General features: G+C 41.9%; 2 protein-coding genes across 4 annotated transcripts in view; one reads left to right on the forward strand and one right to left on the reverse strand.

Moving 5' to 3' along the window:
- Positions 1–494, reverse strand: part of XKR9 (XK related 9) — a 38,390-nt gene extending 37,896 nt beyond the window's left edge. For all 3 annotated transcript variants that reach the window (XM_053208596.1, XM_053208593.1, XM_053208594.1), the window contains exon 1: positions 368–494. The gene's annotated coding sequence lies outside the window, so the exon portion shown is untranslated. The remainder of the gene's footprint in view (positions 1–367) is intronic.
- The window catches only part of LACTB2 (lactamase beta 2), a 32,277-nt gene continuing 12,221 nt past the window's right edge, over positions 367–20,422 (forward strand). Inside the window, exons 1-3 of the mRNA XM_015064704.3 lie at positions 367–858; positions 13,445–13,608; positions 19,071–19,197. Coding sequence (XP_014920190.2) covers positions 428–858; positions 13,445–13,608; positions 19,071–19,197 — 722 coding nt within the window. The 5' untranslated portion in view covers positions 367–427. The remainder of the gene's footprint in view (positions 859–13,444; positions 13,609–19,070; positions 19,198–20,422) is intronic.

A 20,422-nucleotide genomic window follows, 5' to 3' on the forward strand; every position in this document is an offset into this window, starting at 1 on the left:
ACTCCTCAAGGCCGACCGAGGTGTCTGGGCAGGAACACGGCCCGCGGAGGGAGTGACAAGCTGCGTGAACGTGACCAGATGGGGGCAAAGCAGCAGACGCTGGGCGGGGGTTCATAGCTGTCACCTGGGCAAGTCTCCAAATCGTTTTTCATTTGTAAAGCGGTCATAAATATAGCGCCTACGTCTTAATGTTGTGAGGGTTAAATAGTGTCTAGAGAAAGCACTCAGCATAGCAGTAAGGACGAAGTAAATATTAGCTGCCGCTATTATAAAAGATTCACAAGCTCCTTCTCCCTCACACACACACTCACACACCGCCATGGCCTAAAAACAACGAGAGGCCAGTGTTTTGTAACCAACCCCACACCTGCCTGCCCTTTGCTCCACTACAAGACTTCCTGGGTTAAAACGTCTCTCGACCACTGAGATGAACTCGCCTGTCTGGACACAAATCCCTGTGAAGGCACCAGGCTCTGTGACAGGCGACAGCGCCCGACGAGCCGGAACCCAACCCGGCCTCAAGAGGCCTCGAGCCACGCGCCTTCGCTCGCCCGCCCTCCCGCCGGTGCCCGCGCAGCCCGGGAGGCGTCCTTTGACCCCTGGCCCCGCCCCCAGCACAGCTGCGTTCTCCTCCCGTCGGGCGAGCGCGGCGTCAGCAGACTGCCGGCCCCGCCCCGAGCCTAGTCACCAGTTCCGCGCTCAGGTCTCCGCGCGTCGGCGGGTGGCGGAAACCGAGATGTCGACTATCCTGCAGCGCATCGAGCGGCTGTCCAGCAGGGTGGTGCGCGTTCTGGGCTGTAACCCGGGACCCATGACCCTGCAGGGCACCAACACCTACTTGGTAGGGACCGGCAGCAGGTAAACGTCCCTCTTCCTCTCCGACAAGCACCCGGGCCTGCGGGACACACGGAACTGGGGTTGCGACGACTGCTCGCCGGAGACGGAGAGGCTGTGAGCCGGCACCCTGGAGCTCGGTGACCTGCCCGGGCCAGGCTGCCCCACTCAGGACCACCGTCAGATGCCCCGATTCCAGCCATCCCCTAAATCACTGTAGTACCGGGTGATAGCCCCTCTAACTGACAAATAGCCGATGGGGGAGAAATAATGGAGGAGGGGGAACCTTCCTGTTTTTGAAACCCCACTTACTTTGCTTGATGTTGAATGTCAGAGTGAGTGTATTTAAGATGTTGAGAAATTAGGATCGCCTAGAGTTAGTAATCCAGAAAAGCGTTTACTTTGCTCACCTTCTGCCTTTGACCTAGTGTTTTGCTCAGAGTATAACTTGCCCTTCACGAAAGTAGATTTCTTGTGGTGAGACCTTTTTCTTAATTCAGCAGCAGAGGGCAGGATTTTCTTGCTTGCAAATTGCTCAAGTCTAGAGCCCCCCCCCCCCCCCAGCTCTTGGGAAAGAGGAGCCCACTAACAGATTTTGGGTTTTGTTACTATTGTGTGGACTCATTTAAGTTATTTTGTTGGTGGAATAACCTATCTGTATTTCTAAGATTTTTCTCTTATTCAGCTGCATTGTTTTAGTGTAATTCTGCAGAAGTGGGGAGGTGTTGTACTGCACAAATGTGCATTGAACAGTTTTTGTAGGCTTCGTCTTTAGTATATATCCTATGTAATACAAAATAAAAATAAGATAATAGTTTTCCTTGAACCTAGAATTTAATCGTATATTTCAAGATGTGATTTCCAAAAACAGTTTAGTAAGAATAATTGGAGTTTTCATTTGAAGTGTCTGCTGTATTTGCTGAATGTTAGATGGAGCAGGATGAAAGGAAGTGGAAGTATTAAAGTCAGGAAAACAAAACTTAAGGAATCGGAAATGCTAAAGTCAGGAAAACAAAACTTAAGTTCAGAGTAACAAGGTAGGATCAAGTAGGTACAAAAGCTTTGCTTTGGGCTGCCTCCAGAACTAGAAGGATAGAAAATTCAGCAGAAAACATACCTCAGAGCTAGGATAGACTCTGTCTTGGCTGGGACTCCCTCACCCCAGGAAGTCCCTAGGCATTTCTTCTCTCTTCAGCGTGTCATCTTAAACTAGTTCCCACATCAGTACCATGATAAAATGGAATATAGTCAGAATTACCCTGAGAAGTCTCTTAGGAGGCACTAAGTTGGAGGTCGTGTACTATCTAACAATGAGTTCAGTGCAGCCTGCTTTTCTTCCAGCAATGAAGCAGATGGCTGGTTCTGTTTGAAAACCAGATGACGAAGTTGGCTTGCATTTAGGGGCCATGTTGTATGAAAAATACATACTGTATCTTTAAACACTGGAATCACTTTCACTGTAGCAGAGTGCTTGTGGTAAAAGGGACATAGAGAACCTGGAAGTGACTAAGGGAAACGTTCATAGTCTCCCACTTTATACTGCTTATGTTACCACTCACGTCAACTCATGGGGTGAAATGGCCAGTGGAATCGCTCATATATGACATATATATGACGAATTCCTACAGTGGAGCTAGAATAACGTGCAGATGATGTTACTCTACTGTATAAAGTAGAAGTCGGGTGGCAAGAGATGAATATTAATTTGGTACAAATAAGAGATCAGATATTGGTATCCACTTGTTCTGCACAAAACAGTTCTAAGATCACAGGTGGTGCTTATATCACCAAACCTAATGATATTTCTCCATTCCTATCTTACTTGGACTTCAGTACCTTTTGACACTATTGACCATTCCCTCGGTTTACTAACACCACAGTCTCCTGGTTTCCTGTTACCTCTCTAGCTATTATTTCTCAATCTTCTTTATAGAATCAGCCTCTTTACCAGATCTTTAAGTGTGTGAGTTCCTCAGGATATAATCGTAGTTTCTCTTCTATTCTCATGCTATATTCTCTATCTAGGGGATCTTGTCTACTTCCTTGGCTTCACGTATTATCTATCCATTAATAGCTCCCAACGTTATAGCTCCAGTTTAGGTGAAATACAAACTTGATCTTCGGACTAGGATATCCAGCTCCTTTTCTTAAATCTCTACTTGGATGACACAGCCACTTGAAACTCAGTGTTTCACAAGCTGAACTCCTGTGCTTTCCACCAAACCTGGTCCTCTTCCAGTCATCCATATCTCGGTAAACAGAACCATCCCCACATTTGATCGGTGCAAATGCTTAGCACCCTCCCTGCCATTTCTCGGCTTCCTGCACACACTTCCATGCCATTTGGAGGATCTCTCCATGTCCACTTCTGTCACCCAGACTGGGCCAGTATGACTGTTGCTTACGCTTCTAGAAAGCCTAACTGGCTTCTCTGGAACTGTTTTTGTCCTTCTTTAATCCATTCTCCCCCATGTGGCAGGAATAGTATTTTCAAAATTAAAATTAGAAGGTCTTGCATTTGTGGCTTCCACTTGTCTCATCAACCTCATCTACAACCCTTCCATCCCAGCCAGATGGGTTGTATTCATTCTGCCCCCTGGCTTTCATGCAGGTTTTCCCCTAAGTCTCCCACTTATCCCTCTCCTCTTTACCAAGCTATCTTCACTCATCCTGTAGAGTTCAGGATGAACTCTTCCAAAATGTTTCTTCAAGGAAGCTGTCCCTGGCCCCTTAGACTATGTTAGGTTGACATAATGCACTGTGTTAGCACTCTATGCTTTTCATGGTCCTTGTCTTAGTGGGGAAAAAAATGATTTTCTTTTTTTTTTTGTTTTTTGTTTTGAAACTGATTGTCAAATTAGTTTCCATACAACACCCAGTGCTCATCCCAAAAGGTGCCCTCCTCAATACCCATCACCTACCCTCCTCTCCCTCCGACCCCCCATCAGCCCTCAGTTTGTTCTCAGTTTTTAAGAGTCTCTTATGCTTTGGCTCTCTCCCACTCTAACCTATGTTTGTTTGTTTGTTTTTTCCCCTCCCCCATGGGTTTCTGTTAAGTTTCTCAGGATCCACATAAGAGTGAAAACATATGGTATTTGTCTTTCTCTGTATGGCTTATTTCATTTAGCATCACACTCTCCAGTTCCATCCACGTTGCTACAAAGGGCCATATTTCATTCTTTCTCATTGCCAAGTAGTACTCCATTGTGTATTTAAACCACAATTTCTTTATCCATTCATCAGTTGATGGACATTTAGGCTCTTTCCATAATTTGGCTATTGTTGAGAGTGCTACTATAAACATTGGGGTACAAGTGCCCCTATGCATCAACACTCCTGTATCCCTTGGGTAAATTCCTAGCAGTGCTACTGCTGGGTCATAGGGTAGGTCTATTTTTAATTTTGTGAGGAACCTCCCACTGTTTTCCAGAGGGGCTGCACCAATTTGCATTCCCACCAACAGTGCAAGAGGGTTCCCGTTTCTCCACATCCTCGCCAGCATCTATAGTCTCCTGATTTGTTCATTTTGGCCACTCTGACTGGCGTGAGGTGATATCTGAGTGTGGTTTTGATATGTATTTCCCTGATGAGGAGCGACGTTGAGCATCTTTTCATGTGCCTGTTGGTCATCTGGATGTCTTCTTTAGACTTTAGAGAAGTGTCTGTTCATGTTTTCTACCCATTTCTTCACTGGATTATTTGTTTTTTGGGTGTGGAGTTTGGTGAGCTCTTTATGGATTTTGGATACTAGCCCTTTGTCTGATACGTCATTTACAAATATCTTTTCCCATTCCATTGGTTGCCTTTTAGTTTTGTTGGTTGTTTCCTTTGCTGTGCAGAAGCTTTGTATCTTCATCAGGTCCCGGTAGTTCATTTTTGCTTTTAATTCCCTTGCCTTTGGGGATGTGTCAAGTAAGAAATTGCTACGACTGAGGTCAGAGAGGTCTTTTCGTGCTTTCTCCTCTAGGGTTTTGATGGTTTCCTGTCTCACATTCAGGTCCTTTATCCATTTTGAGTTTATTTTTGTGAATGGTGTAAGAAAGTGGTCTAGTTTCAACCTTCTGCATGTTGCTATCCAGTTCTCCCAGCACCATTTGTTAAAGAGACTGTCTTTTTTCCATTGGATGTTCTTTCCTGCTTTGTCAAAAATTAGTTGGCCGTACTTTTGTGGGTCTAGTTCTGGGGTATCTATTCTATTCCATTGGTCTAGGTGTCTCTTTTTGTGCCAATACCATGCTGTCTTGATGGTTACAGCCTTGTAGTAGAGGCTAAAGTCTGGGATTGTGATGCCTCCTGCTTTGGTCTTCTTCAAAATTACTTTGGCTATTCGGGGCCTTTTGTGGTTCCATATGAATTTTAGGATTGCTTGTTCTAGCTTCGAGAAGAATGCTGGTGCAATTTGGATTGGGATTGCATCGAATGTGTAGATAGCTTTGGGTAGTGTTGACATTTTAACACTATTTATTCTTCCAACCCATGAGCACGGAATGTTTTTCCATTTCTTTATATCTTCTTCAATTTCCTTCATAAGCTTTCTATAGTTTTCAGCATACAGATCTTGTACATCTTTGGTTAGATTTATTCCTAGGTATTTTATGCTTCTTGGTGCAATTGTGAATGGGATCAGTTTCTTTCTTTGTCTTTCTGTTGCTTCATTATTAGTGTATAAGAATGCAACTGATTTCTGTACATTGATTTTGTATCCTGCAACTTTGCTGAATTCATGTATCAGTTCTAGCAGACTTTTGGTGGAGTCTGTCGGGTTTTCCATGTATACTATCATGTCATCTGCAAAAAGTGAAAGCTTGACTTCATCTTTGCCAATTTTGATGCCTTTGATTCCCTTTTGTTGTCTGATTGCTAATGCTAGAACTTCCAACACTATGTTAAACAAGAGCAGTGTCGTGTTCCTGATCTCAGGGAAAAAGCCCTCAGTGTTTCCCCATTGAGGATGATGTTAGCTGTGGGCTTTTCATAAATGGCTTTTATGATGTTTAAGTGTGTTCCTTCTATCCCGACTTTCTCGAGGGTTTTTATGAAGAAAGTTTGCTGAATTTTGTCAAAAGCCTTTTCTGCATCGATAGACAGGATCATATGGTTCTTATCTTTTCTTTTATTAATGTGATGTATCACATTGATTGATTTGCGAATGTTGAACCAGCCCTGCATGCCAGGAATGAATCCCACTTGATCATGGTGAATAATTCTTTTTATATGCTGTTGAATTTAACTTGCTAGTATCTTATTGAGAATTTTTGCATCCATATTTATCAGGGATATTGGCCTGTAGTTCTCTTTTTTTACTGGGTCTCTGTCTGGTTTAGGAATCAAAGTAATACTGGCTTCATAGAATGAGTCTGGAAGTTTTCCTTCCCTTTCTATTTCTTGGAATAGCTTGAGAAGGATAGGTATTATCTCTGCTTTAAACGTCTGGTAGAACTCCCCTGGGAAGCCATCTGGTCCTGGACTCTTATTTGTTGGGAGATTTTTGATAACTGATTCAATTTCTTCGCTGGTTATGGGTCTGTTCAAGCTTTCTATTTCCTCCTGATTGAGTTTTGGAAGAGTGTGGGTGTTCAGGAATTTGTCCATTTCTTCCAGGTTGTCCAGTTTGTTGGCATATAATTTTTCATAGTATTCCCTGATAATTGCTTGTATCTCTGAGGGATTGGTTGTAATAATTCCACTTTCATTCATGATTTTATCTATTTGGGTCATCTCCCTTTTCTTTTTGAGAAGCCTGGCCAGAGGTTTATCAATTTTGTTTATTTTTTCAAACAACCAACTCTTGGTTTTATTGATCGGCTCTACAGTTTTTTCAGAATCTATATTGTTTATTTCTGCTCTGATCTTTATTATTTCTCTTCTTCTGCTGGGTTTAGGCTGCCTTTGCTGTTCTGCTTCTAGTTCCTTTAGGTGTGCTGTTAGATTTTATATTTGGGATTTTTCTTGTTTTGAGATAGGCCTGGATTGCAATGTATTTTCCTCTCAGGACTGCCTTCACTGCATCCCAAAGCATTTGGATTGGTGTCTTTTCATTTTTGTTTGTTTCCATATATTTTTTAATTTCTTCTCTAATTGCCTGGTTGACCCATTCATTCTTTAGTAGGGTGTTCTTTAACCTCCATGCTTTTGGAGGTTTTCCAGACTTTTTCCTGTGGTTGATTTCAAGCTTCATTGCATTGTGGTCTGAAAGTATGCATGGTATGATCTCAATTCTTGTATACTTATGAAGGGCTGTTTTGTGACCCAGTATGTGATCTATTGGAGAATGTTCCATGTGCACTCGAGAAGAAAGTATATTCTGTTGCTTTGGGATGCAGAGTTCTAAATATATCTGTCAAGTCCATCTGATCCAATGTATCATTCAGGGCCCTTGTTTCTTTATTGACTGTGTGTCTAGATGATCTGTCCATTTCTGTAAGTGGAGTGTTAAAGTCCCCTGCAATTACCACATTCTTATCAATAAGGTTGCTTATGTTTATGAGTAATTGTTTTATATATTTGGGGGCTCCCGTATTCGGGCATAGACATTTATAATTGTTAGCTCTTCCTGATGGATAGACCCTGTAATTATTATATAATGCCCTTCTTCATCTCTTGTTACAGCCTTTAAAGTCTAGTTTGTCTGATATAAGTATGGCTACTCCAGCTTTCTTTTGACTTCCAGTAGCATGATAAATAGTTCTCCATCCCCTCACTTTCAATCTGAAGGTGTCCTCAGGTCTAAAATGAGTCTCTTGTAGACAGCAAATAGATGGGTCTTGTTTTTTTATCCATTCTGATACCCTGTGTCTTTTGGTTGGCGCATTTAGTCCATTTACGTTCAGCGTTATTATAGAAAGATACAGGTTTAGAGTCATTGTGATGTCTGTAGGTTTCATGCTTGTAGCGATGTCTCTGGTACTTTGTCTCACAGGATCCCCCTTAGGATCTCTTGTAGGGCTGGTTTAGTGGTGACGAATTCCTTCAGTTTTTGTTTGTTTGGGAAGACCTTTATCTCTCCTTCTATTCTAAATGACAGACTTGCTGGATAACAGATTCTCGGCTGCATATTTTTTTCTGTTCATCACATTGAAGATTTTCTGCCATTCCTTTCTGGCCTGCCAGGTGTCATTAGACAGATCCGTCATGAATCTTATCGGTCTCCCTTTATATGTTAGAGCACGTTTATCCCTAGCTGCTTTCAGAATTTTCTCTTTATCCTTGTATTTTGCCAGTTTGACTATGATATGTCGTGCAGAAGATGGATTCAAGTTATGTCTGAAGGGAGTTCTCTGTGCCTCTTGGATTTCAGTGCCTTTTTCCTTCCCCAGTTCAGGGAAGTTCTCAGCTATTATTTCTTCAAGTACACCTTCAGCACCTTTCCCTCTCTCTTCCTCCTCTGGAATACCAATTATACGTAGATTATTTCTCTTTAGTGCATCACTTTGTTCTCTAATTTTCCCCTCATACTCCTGGATTTTCTTATCTCTCTTTTTCTCAGCTTCCTGTTTTTCCATAATTTTATCTTCTAGTTCACCTACTCTCTCCTCTGCCTCTTCAGTCTGAGCCATGGTCATCCGCATTTTATTCTGCAGTTCATTTATAGCATTTTTTAGCTCCTCCTGACTGTTCCTTAGTCCCTTGATCTCTGTAGCAATAGATTCTCTGCTGTCCTTTATACTGTTTTGAAGCCCAGCGATTAATTTTGTGACTATTATTCTAAATTCACTTTCTGTTATATTGTTTAAATCGTTTTTGATCAGTTTGTTAGCTGTCGTTCTTTCCTGGAGGTTTTTTTTTGAGGGGAATTCTTCTGTTTTGTCATTTTGGATAGTCCCTGGAGTGGTGCCGGACTGCGGGACGCTTCCCCTGTGCTGTCTTGAATAACTTGCGTTGGTGGGCGGGGCCGCAGTCAGACCTGATGTCTGCCCCTGGCCCACCACTGGGGCTGCAGTCAGACTGGTGTGTACCTTCTTTTCCCCTCTCCTAGGGGCGGGATTCACTGTGGAGTGGTGTGGCCTGTCTGGGCTACTTGCACACTGCCAGGCTTGTGGTGCTGGGGATCTGGCATATTAACTGGGGTGGGTAGGCAAGGTGCAAGGGGGGCAGGAGGGACAGGCTCAGCTCGCTTTTCCTTTGGAGATCTGCTTCGGGAGGGGCCCTGCAGCACCGGGAGGGAGTCAGACCCGCCGGAGGGATGGATCCGCAGAAGCACAGCGTTGGGTGTTTGCGCAGTGCAGGCAAGTTCCCTGGCAGGAACCGGTTCCCTTTGGGATTTTGGCTGGGGGATGGGCGAGGGAGATGGTGCTGGGTAGCACCTTTGTTCCCCGCCAAGCTGTGCTCAACAACTCTCCCTCCCGTTGTCCTCCAGCCCTCCCATTCTCTGAGCAGAGCTGTTAACTTATAACCTTCCAGGTGTTAAGTCCCACTTGCTGTCCGAACACACTCCGTCCGGCCCCTCCGCTTTTGCCAGCCAGACTCGGGGGCTCTGCTTTGCCGGCAGGCCGCCCCTCCGCCCCGGCTCCCTCCCGCCAGTCCGTGTAGCGCGCACCGCCTCGCCACCCTTCCTACCCTCGTCCGTGGACCTCTCGCCTACGCTTGGCTCTGGAGAATCCGTTCTGCTAGTCTTCTGGTGGTTTGCTGGGTTATTTAGGCAGGTGTAGGTGGAATCTAAGTGATCAGCAGGACGCCATGAGCCCAGCGTCCTCCTACGCCGCCATCTTTCCTCCAAAAAATGAATTTTTGTGTAAGAAGAAACTTCATGTCTTTCCTCACTTCCACTCCCCACCAAACTAAGTGCAATGAAGGCTTACTCATCACTGTATCCCCAGCACCTCACACAGAGCTTTGTACATGGTGCAGTAGTACAGTAAATATTTGCTGAATGAATGAATGAGGGTTCTGTAGGTTTTCTTTTCATTATCAGTACTATGATTCAGATTTCTGAATTACTGCAGTTGTAGCTGGTATTCTTCATTCTCATTAGCCTGTGTATGCCAAATAAATTTCCCTAAAGCATTACTAACCATCCTGTGATGCCCAGTACACAGGTATTCGGTAAACATTTGAGTGGACAGATAATAGCCAGATCTTCTGACAAGTGTTTCCGTGTTCCTCCTCTGCTCAAGAATCTCCAAAAGCTGGGGCACCTGGGTGGCTCAGTCGGTTGAGCGTCCGACTTCGGCTCAGGTCATGATCTCACGGTTCATGGGGTACGAGCCCCGCGTCAGGCTCTGTGCTGACAGCTCGGGTCCTGGAGCCTACTTTGGATTCTGTGTCTCCCTCTCTCTCCCTGCCCCTCTCCCACTCTTGCTCTGTCTTTCTCGCTCTCTCAAAAATAAATAAACATAAAAAAAAAAAAGAATCTCCAAAAGCTGCAAGTTTAACCTTTACTATCAAAATTGTAACTCGCTTGATGGCAAATAGTATATCTCTTAATAGGAAAAGGCAGTCTAATGTAGCAACTAGAGTTAAGACTCTGTACCTAAATCTGGATCCTAGCTTATGACTTCGGACAAGACAGTTGACTCACTTAAGCTTCAGATTCCTTATTTGTGCAATGAGAGTTGAATAGTATCCACCTCAAAGGGTATTCCTCATATCCAAAGAAAATGTGCATTGCAGTTAGAAAGGTATGGATGCAATTATATTCTCTGCTAGAGTTTGCGACTCTGAGCAAGTTACTATATTACTTATATGTCTAACTTGTCAAGGCCTCAGTTTCTTCATCTATATATATTAAATAAGATAAAAATAAAGCCAATGCCTCCAACAAACATTTATTCCCTAGTACATGCCACTATCTAGGTTCCAGCAAAGCCAGACAAGGTTTCTGTCCTCAGAGAGCTTAAATTTGTAGGTTGTGGGAGGGTATGGAGATAGGCAATAAATAAATAAACATGTAAGTATATAATGTGTCACATGGTAATAGGTGCTACGGAGAAACAGCAAGGGAAGATGGCTGGAATGTCATCAAAATTCACCCTGGCCCAAACCAGATTTATCTCACATTTGTTCCCTCCAGTGTTTACAGTCCTGGTTAATGACATACCAGTCATCTCACCTAGAAACCACAGAATCGTCAACTCTTTCCTTTCCCTTCCGACTCCAGTTGTTTAAAAAAAAAATCCTGTTGAGGTGCCCAGGTGGCTCAGCTGGTTAAGTGTCCAACTGTGGATTTCAGCTCAGGCCACAATCTCATGGTCGTAAGAGCAAGCACAAGTTGGGCTCTGCACTGAACATGAAGCCTGCTTAAGATTCTCTGCCTCTCTCTTTGCCCCTCCCCACCACGTGCACGCACAGATGTGCGTGCACGCTCACTCTGTCTCCCTCAAAAAAAAAAAAATCCTGCTGATTGTGTCAATGTTTTTTAACCATCTCCTCCTTACATTTCCACTGCCTACAGGACCTCGTAATGCATTCTTGGGCCAATATAACCATCTAGTTTCCCTGTCTCCAGAAGGGACAGTTACAATACTATGTACTTGTGAAGTATGGCCACTGCTCCATGGAACTTAAGGTGTAGATAAAAGGCTGTGGACCACAAGGCCATTCATGCCCCCCCTCACACACACACACAGAAACACCCCAATCCTGCAAGCAGACAGTTTGTTTTTATTGGGTCTCTGGGAATAGGGTTAGGGAAACAAGCCATCCAATATAAAAGAGCCATACGGTTTCTTCCTGTCATTTACCCCATATTAATGTTCTGCAGAATGCTGAACTGTTTATCTGTCAACTGTTACTGTTTGTTTTCATAGCTCTTCCCACCCTCCACTAGTATAAACAGGATTTTTTGTCTTGTAAGAAAGGCATGGCATATAGTAGATAATTCATACAGTTATTATATTAATGAATGACTCAGACTTTTCATTAAGACTAATCTTCTCTCCCCCAATATAAATTAGGGAGGTGTTACTGTGAAGCAGCATGGATTAAGAAGTTTGTGAGCTGGTTCTTTAGTTCAGGAAAACCTCACAGAGAAAGAACATCATCCCATAAAATAGTGAGGAAGCACAAACAAAGTATAAGGAAGGTTCAGAACCACAAAGCCGAAAAATATAACAGGGTTGTCTAAGTCAAGAAATAAAGCAACTCAGGCATTTCCCCATGTTTCCCTCCTACCTTCATTTTTATGTGGAAGGGAACCAATGTAAAACTTGAGTGTAAGTTTTTATGTAGCGCAGAAGATGAGGTTTCTTTAGGAATACCGTTGAATCTAATTCTTCCATATCTATGAGACATTTGAGGATGTCATAAAAGATCTCAAAGGGTGGATAGGAGCACCTGGATGGATCAGTCAGTTAAGCCTCCAACTTCAGCTCAGGTCATGATCTCATAGTTCATGAGTTCCAGCCCCCCATCGGGCTCTCTGCTGTCAGCGCAAAGTCTGTTTTGGATCCTCTGTCCCCCTCTCTCTGCCCCTCCCCTGCTCATGCTGTCTCCCTCTCTCAAAAATAAACATTAAAGAGAGAGTGCATAAAAGCACATTCTGGAGCCAGAATATCTGGGTTTGAATGCTGGTTTGGCCATTTATTTGCAGAGTAACCTTGGGCAAGTTACTTAATTTCTGGATATAATAATGAAATACCTATTTTTAAAACATTTTCTTAATGTTTATTTTTGAGAGAGAGACAGACAGACAGTGTGAACAGGAGAGGGGCAGAGAGAGGGAGAGACGTAGAAATGGAAGTGGGCCCCAGGCTCCATGCTCTCAGCACAGAGCCCCATGCAAGGCTCAAACTCACAAACTGTGAGATCATCAGCTGCTGAAGTCAGAGGCTTAACTTACTGAGCCACCCAGGCACCCCATGAAATACCTATTTTAAATAGTTTTATGGGAGTGAGGTGGCCTGGGTGGCTTAGTCGGGTAAGCATCCCGTTTCGCCTCAGGTCATGATCTCGTGGTTTGTGGGTTCAAGCCCCACATTGGGCCCTGTGCCGACAGCTCAAAGCCTGGAGTCTTCTTCAGATACTGTGTCTCCCTTTTCCCTTTGCCTTTCCCCCCGCTTGTTCATGCGCGCTCTCTCTCTCTCTCTCTCTCTCTCTGTCTCTCTCAAAAATAAACATTAAAAAAAATAGTTTCATAAGGAACATAATTGTTAAAATATGTAAAGTCCTTAGAACAATGCCATATTTAAGTGCTATGTAAGTATTCGATATTATTGTGCCTTGAACTTGCCAAGTTCAGACTCACATTTAACTATAGGTTTTGTTTTGTTTTGTTTTGTTTTGTTTTTTGTTTCTTCTTGAAAGAGAGAGCATGCACACACAGGCTCTGGAGAGAGGCAGAGGGAGAGAGAGAATCCCAAGCAGGCTCCACAGTCAGCACAGAGCCCGACATGGGGCTTGATCCCACAACCCTGAGATCATGACCTGAGGGGGAATCAAGAGTCAGACGCTCAACCGACTGAGCCACCCAGGCGCCCCTATAAGTTTTTTTCAAAGAACTTTTCTTACAGTGAGATTACTGTGGTTAAGGCAAAGTATCCTTTAGTTGGTTTTTGAGGAGGTTGAAAGCCAAGCAATTTATGTAGTTTCTTAAATGTAATATGAATTATCTATGTGAGACATATGCTGATACTCTCTGTTCCAATTGTGTGATTATCTTCCATTTAATTTTCAGGAGAATCCTCATTGACACTGGAGAACCAGCAATTCCAGAATATATCAACTGTTTAAAGCAGGCTCTGACTGAATTTAATACAACAATCCAGGAAATCGTAGTGACTCACTGGCACCGTGATCATACTGGGGGCATAGGAGATATTTGTAAAAGCATCAGTAATGGTAAACAGAAAGCATTAATTGAGCTCATTGAGGAAAAGTACGTTTTCAGAATAATTTATTTCAGTTACATAACTATGTAAGCTAGTTGGTCATTTACTGAGTACCTTATATATTTATGTCATACTTTTAGAAGTTAATATACTTTAACACTGCCCCAATGTTAACAAAAGAGGAGAGGGAAAGTCCTGTTTTCTACTTCAGATCTCTTATCCCACTTATTTTTCCCCTTTGCCCAGTGATGAAGGTCGGTTTTAATTTTGTCTGTGTGACAGTTACTACTTCAGATCCAATAACTAACCAGTATTGAGCATTTACTGTGTGCCAGGCACTGTGCTAAACGCGTTACAGGGAGCAGCTGTTTTTGTCCACGTTCTAAACCTGGTCTCAGGTCCTCTGTAACTTTAAGGCACTTACTGCAATACACTGAAATGCTGGTAAATTGCACTGATAATTCTCTGTACCTGAAACCCATTCAGAACTGACACTTTACTGTTTCTCTCTTTATTCCCCCATCTCGCCATCACACACAGATTCATTCATTCCTTCCTTTAACAAATACCCAAGTGACCACTATATCCAGACACTGTTCTTGGCACAAGGGATATAGCAGCGAACACCACAAAGGCTCTGCTGTCCTGAAGCCTGCATTCTAGTAGGGAAGGTAAATGGTAAATACATAATAGGTCAGATGGTGATAGGTGCCATGAAGAAAAAAATAAAGCTAAGTAAAGTAAAAGGGGAGAGAAGCCAAAGTGGCGGAAGGGCAGTGGTTTGTATCAAGAGTGGACGGGGAGGGGGAGTAAGCCATACAGTATGGCTGGCTGGCTGGCGTGTCTGAACAGACAGAAGGCATTGCAAGAGCAGAGATACTGGAATTGGGGTGTGCTTGGCAAGTTCAAGACACATGAAGGACAGAAGGTCAGGAGCATTCATTCACAAAAGGAATGCACATCTGCATTCAACTCATGTTTTAAATATTTTTAAGTGTCGTCTTTTTTGGGCTTGAGATTACATTTGGGACACCAAGATATTTTCAGCCAGGGCACCCAATATCACCAGGCCCATTATTTAAAAACGCTCCAACATTTGTTACCTTCTTAGCTTTTTTTTTTTTCTGATGTTTTATTATTTATTTTTGAGAGAGAGAGACAGAGTGTGAGTGGGGGAGGAGCAGAGAGAGAAGGAGACACAGAATCCAAGGCAGGTTCCAGGCTCTGAGCTGTCAGCACAGAGCCCCATGAGGGGCTCGAACTTACAGTGAGATCATGACCTGAGCCAAAGTCGGACACTTAACTGACTGAGCCACCCAGTCTCCCCCTCTTACCTCCTTTCTTACAATCCTAGGGGACCGTATGCCATAGGAAATCATTATCTCTCAGTGTCACTTTTCCTCACCCTTCTCTTATCTGTCTACCCATTAAATTTTGTGAATTAAAAATCAATGCTGAAGGTTCTTGACTAGCTTTGGCCAACTCTTTTAGCATGAGGGTCAGTTTGAAATTTTTTAATGTTTATGGCGTACTGTTTCATAAATCAACTTCATTGAACTTGAATTTATATACATAAAGTGTGCCCATTTTAAAAGTATAGTTTGATAAACACCTTTGTGACCAATCCAGTCAAGATAAAGAACACTCTCATGCCCCTAAAAAGAGGTCCCCTGGTGCCTCTCTGCAGTGAGTCTCCCTCCAGCAGTCATTAATCTGCTTTATTTCACTATAGATTAGTTTTGCCTGTTTAAAATATCACATAATGGGGGGCACCTGGGTGGCTCAGTCTGGTGTCTGACTTTGGCTCAGGTCATGATCTCGTAGCTCGCAAGTTCAAGACCCACATCGGGCTTGCTGCTGTCAGCGTAGACCCGCTTTGGATCCTCTGTCCTCCTCTCTCTGCCCCTCCCCTGCTTTTGCTCTCTCGCTCGCTCTCTCTCAAAAATAAATAAGCATTAAAAAAATGTTTTTAATAAATAAAATGTCACATAATAGAAGCATACAGAATCACTCTCTGGCTTCTTTCACACAGCGTCTTGTTTTTGAGATTCACCTAGGTTTCATATATCAGTAGTTTGTTCCTTATTGCCTAGTGGTAATCCATGGTGGGACTATACCATGATTTGTTTATCCATTCACCTGCCAATGGACATTTGACCTATTTCTTTAAATTAAAAATTAAAAGTTTTGGGTTCCATATAAAATAATGAATATTTGTATAATAGATTACCTATTAGGTTGATTTAAAGAAAATTGAGAAGGGGCACCTGGGTGGCTCAGGTCATGATGTCAGGGTCGTGAGTTCAAGCCCCGAAATAAAGAAAAAAATTTGACACTGCTCTATAGCCACTAAAATTTTAATATTTTGAGAAGTAACTTGTTGACTTTGATTCTGAACTTTATTGAAGCTAGACCAACTGTATACAGACCTTGAGTTGCTCAGCACTGAAATCATACAAAGGTACCTTTCAGAATCTCCCCGCAAGAGTCCCATGTATTTCTTCATTCTCTAAATCCTTAATTACTGGCATTCTTGTTCCATTTTATTTTATTACTTTCTTTGCTCCATATCATTTTACTATTTTTGGTTAACTATCAGATGGCAGAAATTTTTCAACTGCTTTATGATGCTAACAACCTGTGGTTTTATAGGCCACACCTAAATTATGAATGCCATTTATAAGACTTCTGTGACCAGGTGCCTGGGTGGCTCAGTTGGTTAAATGTCTTACTTCGGCTTAGGTCATGATCTCATGTGGGTTTGTGGGTTTGAGCCCCACATCAGGCTCTGGGCAGACAGTTTGGAGCCTGGAGCCTGCTTTGGATTCTGTGTCTCTCTTTCTCTCTGCCCCTCCCCTGCTTGCTCTCTCTCTCTCAAAAATAAACATTTAAAAATTTTAAGAAAAAAAGACTTCTGTGAGAAGATACAGTAACTTCGAAGCATCCTGCTTTCAAACGTTTAATATAAATCAGTGTATAATTTAGGAACTCCCAGTAGCTGGCAGGAAACCAGAATTTTACTAGACATGAGAACTATATAGCCCCAGCCTTGCCCAATATTTTGGTTTATTTTTAAGTAAATCTTACAAAATATATTTTGTAATCTGATAGCTGTTATTTTGCAGCTAAAGCTGGGTCTTTGCCGTTTATTTCCCATCCCAGTCTTACGAGTCAAATGTTTGCTTCTATGCCATTCAATTAGAATGTATTCTCATTAGAAGGTATTATAAACAATATCACTTGTATCAGCTTCAGTAATTAGCATTAACAATGATGTTATAAACCATTATTCGAACCTTAACAAATGACTGAGGGTTTCCCCCTGTTAGAATAATTATATGATTGAGACAGAAAGTAGGTAAGTGGTTGTCAGGGGCTGGAAGAAGGAGAGAATAGGGAGTGACTACAGTTGGGTAAAGGGTTTCTTTGAGGGATTTTGAAAACGTTATAAAATTAGATAGCGGAGATAGTTATACAGCTCTTTGGATATACTTTCTTTTTTTTTTTTTTTTTTTTTTTTTTGTTTACTTATCTTGAGTGAGAGGGAGAGAGAAAGAATCCTAAGCAGGCTCCGCACTATCAGTGCAGAACCAGATGCGGGGCTCAAAGCCACCAACTGTGTGAGATCATGACCTGAACTGAAACCAAGAGTCAGATGCTTAACCAACTTAGCCACCCAGGCACCCCTGGATATACTTTAAGGACACTGAACTGTACACTTTAAAAGGATGAATTTTATACTATTGAATTATCGCTCAATAAGCTTTTATTAAATAGAATTATTATTATATGATTGCTTTCAGCATGCCCTTCTCCATCCTGCCTATATAGGTTGTTAATTTGAGGAGGACATGTGTTTTCATATTTGCACGTAACTTTAAAAACTAACACAAAGTTATTGTACGACATTTGTTTTATAATTTTGAGATAACGGTGAGTTTTTTGGAAGGATTGTGTACCAAAGGTCTCATAACCAGAAGAAATGTAATACCTCTACTTCTCTACTGAAAGACAAAATTATACAGATTAAAAATAAACACATACCAAAAAACCTCCCCATCTCACTCCAGAATGAAGACAGCCTTATTATGTAATGCCAGTTCCCAGAATAGCATATTATTTTTTGCTTCAGCCTCCAAGATACAAAATAGTGGAGTTTGGGGCTGGAGAGGGAAGGTCTGGTCCCAGTTGTTTTATTTTTATTACATTTGCAGTATTTCTATCTCTTTTCTCTTCCATTCTAGCCTGATTTCTGTGCCTTGTCAGTGTTTCCCTGAATGTGTTCTTCTCCATGTTGTCCACTGCTGTCACCTTAGTTCTGACACCTAGTCATCCCCTCCTGGTCTTTCTGATCTCTTCCCCTCCATTGTCCCACCTAGAGCTGCCATATTGATCAACGGGTTAACATTATTTCATTTTCTTTCCAAAGAGTGTACAGTGGCCACATACGGTAAAGTTTAAATTCCTCTATTCTGTGAAAGGCAATATAAGGCCCTCCATGGTCTGAGCGCATCTAATCCCACTTTATCTCCGCTTCTCAGCCAGTGTTTTGCATTAGACAGGTTGGTAGATGCATGTGGTCATCTCTGTGCTTTTCCAGATGCTGTTCCCCTTATCTATAAGTCCTTCTCAGTACCTTTTCCCAAATTACTCATCCTTTACGCCACGCTTCAAGTTATATCAAGTCTATGAATTTTTTTCCTAATTGTTTCTTCTTTCTCCTAACTAGCATTGCATTTATGAGCTGAATTGTCCACGTAGTATTCATTAAATGAGACCAAGGATAGTTCTTTAATTATTTCTGGTTTGTAAATTTTATGTCCCCAACTGTGACAGTTTTTAAGCATCTGGATGTTATGGTGCTTCTATTCACTATGTATAGTATACCGGTTAGATAATTCACACTCAGCTATTGATTGGTTAATTGATTTTCTTAACATCAGTGAGAGGTCCAGTATGGGTTAAATTTATTTTAACAATTTAATATCTTAGCCCCAGGTTTGAGGCTTCCGTTCAACATTCACAGAAAGAACACTGTGCTCTCATCCTTTTATTATTAAGTACTGCCATGATGCCATGACTACTTCTACTCTATGTTAAGACCTAGATAGAAAGAAAATTCTCAGGTACTGTATTACTGCCTCTTCAACACCCATCTTGATAGCAAAACTAGCTGAGATTATGAAGAACTACTTTCAAACTTTTGTATAAAATAAGGGTGATTAGAAAATCTCAAGGGCGTTTATGTAGACCTAGAAGCACATGAAAGAATAAAAAGCTCTTTTGTTGGGGTAGAAAAAATACTATTCCAGAGGTAACGCTGCTATAACCCATCATTTCCTCTTGTCTCTCTCTTAATGTTAGTATTTTTTGCTGTCATGCACAGTGTTAGTTCTATGAAAGCTGATCTCTTAAAAGGCTGAATTGTCATTGAAAGTATGACTTAATCTATTTTACATGTTTTGTTACTAGACACTGCCTATTGCATTAAAAAACTCCCACGGAACCCTCCAAGAGAAGAAATTATAGGAGATGGAAAGCAACAATATGTTTATCTGCAAGATGGAGACATGATTAAAACTGAGGGTGCCACTCTCAGGTCAGTAAACATCCTTTAGCCAGGGAAGGGGGGAGGAGGTTATGTATGTCTTATAAAAAGTAAATAGGGGAAGATTTCTGCATATTTGCTTATAAGAGTGAAGAGTATCTCAAGAAGGATATAAAAGATCTGATAACATTGGTTACTCTGGGAAGAAAAACCAGTTGCTTGAGAAATAGGGGAAGAGACTTTTCACTGTATCTACCCTTTTAAAATTAATTTGTTTGAATTATAGGATTACCATTTTTTAATAAAATTTAAATTAAAAAAATAGATCAGCATTTCCTGCCAGGGTGGTTTAGAGCTCTCAGTCAAATTAAGGACCTTCTCATGCTGTCAGTTCCAAAAGATGATCCGTACCTAAAGTAAATACATTTTAGGCCAGACCCATAATCTCCCATAACCTAAGTGAGATTGAAGAGTTGTTTCAAACTCAGTAGTTTAAAAACCGAACTGATGGTTCTCCTCTGTCCCCCATGATCGACTTGCTTTCCGACTTCAGAACACCTATTGCTCTCAGCACGTAAGATTTTAATTTTTCTTCTAAGATGAAAGCTTGCTCTACTTCACCTTTATCGCTCCCCCTTTCCCCACCCACCACATCTAACGAGGTTAGTTTTTACCTTAAAAATATTTGTCTATTCTGTCCCCTTTTCTTCGTGTCCACCACCACTGCTTCTTGCTTAATATTTCTGTCTCCAGGCTCCCCTTTTCAATCTACCCTTCATACCCCATGTCACTTGAAACCTTGAATAACTCTCAACTGCATACAAGATCATGTTTATTCTCCTTACCATGTCACTGTCTGGCCCCAAACCACTTTCCTGGCCTGAATTCTACCACTTCCTTGTAAACACAATTAACCGTATCCAAATATTCCAACTTCAGTTCACATGTTACTTACCCAGGCAGAATTAACTGCTCCTTCCTCTAACTTTCATATAACTTGTATTTTATTATAGTAATTATTGAGTTGTATTGTAATTTTTGTGTGTGTGAGTAGGTATTTCCTTAAATGGTAATAAACCCCTTAGGTTCACAGTGTTAGTTAATGACAGTTGCTGTAATAAACCAATCCCAAAATGTATGCTGGTTCATACATGAATTAAGTTTTCTTCCCAGTCACATAAAATCCAGAAAAGCTTCCTGATTCATCCAGTGCCCCCTGCCCCTGCAAATAATGTTTCGGATACCTTTCATCTTACGACTCCACCATCCTCAATAG

The sequence above is a fragment of the Acinonyx jubatus genome, chromosome F2 (genome assembly GCF_027475565.1).
Source record: "Acinonyx jubatus isolate Ajub_Pintada_27869175 chromosome F2, VMU_Ajub_asm_v1.0, whole genome shotgun sequence".
NCBI lineage: Eukaryota > Metazoa > Chordata > Mammalia > Carnivora > Felidae > Acinonyx > Acinonyx jubatus.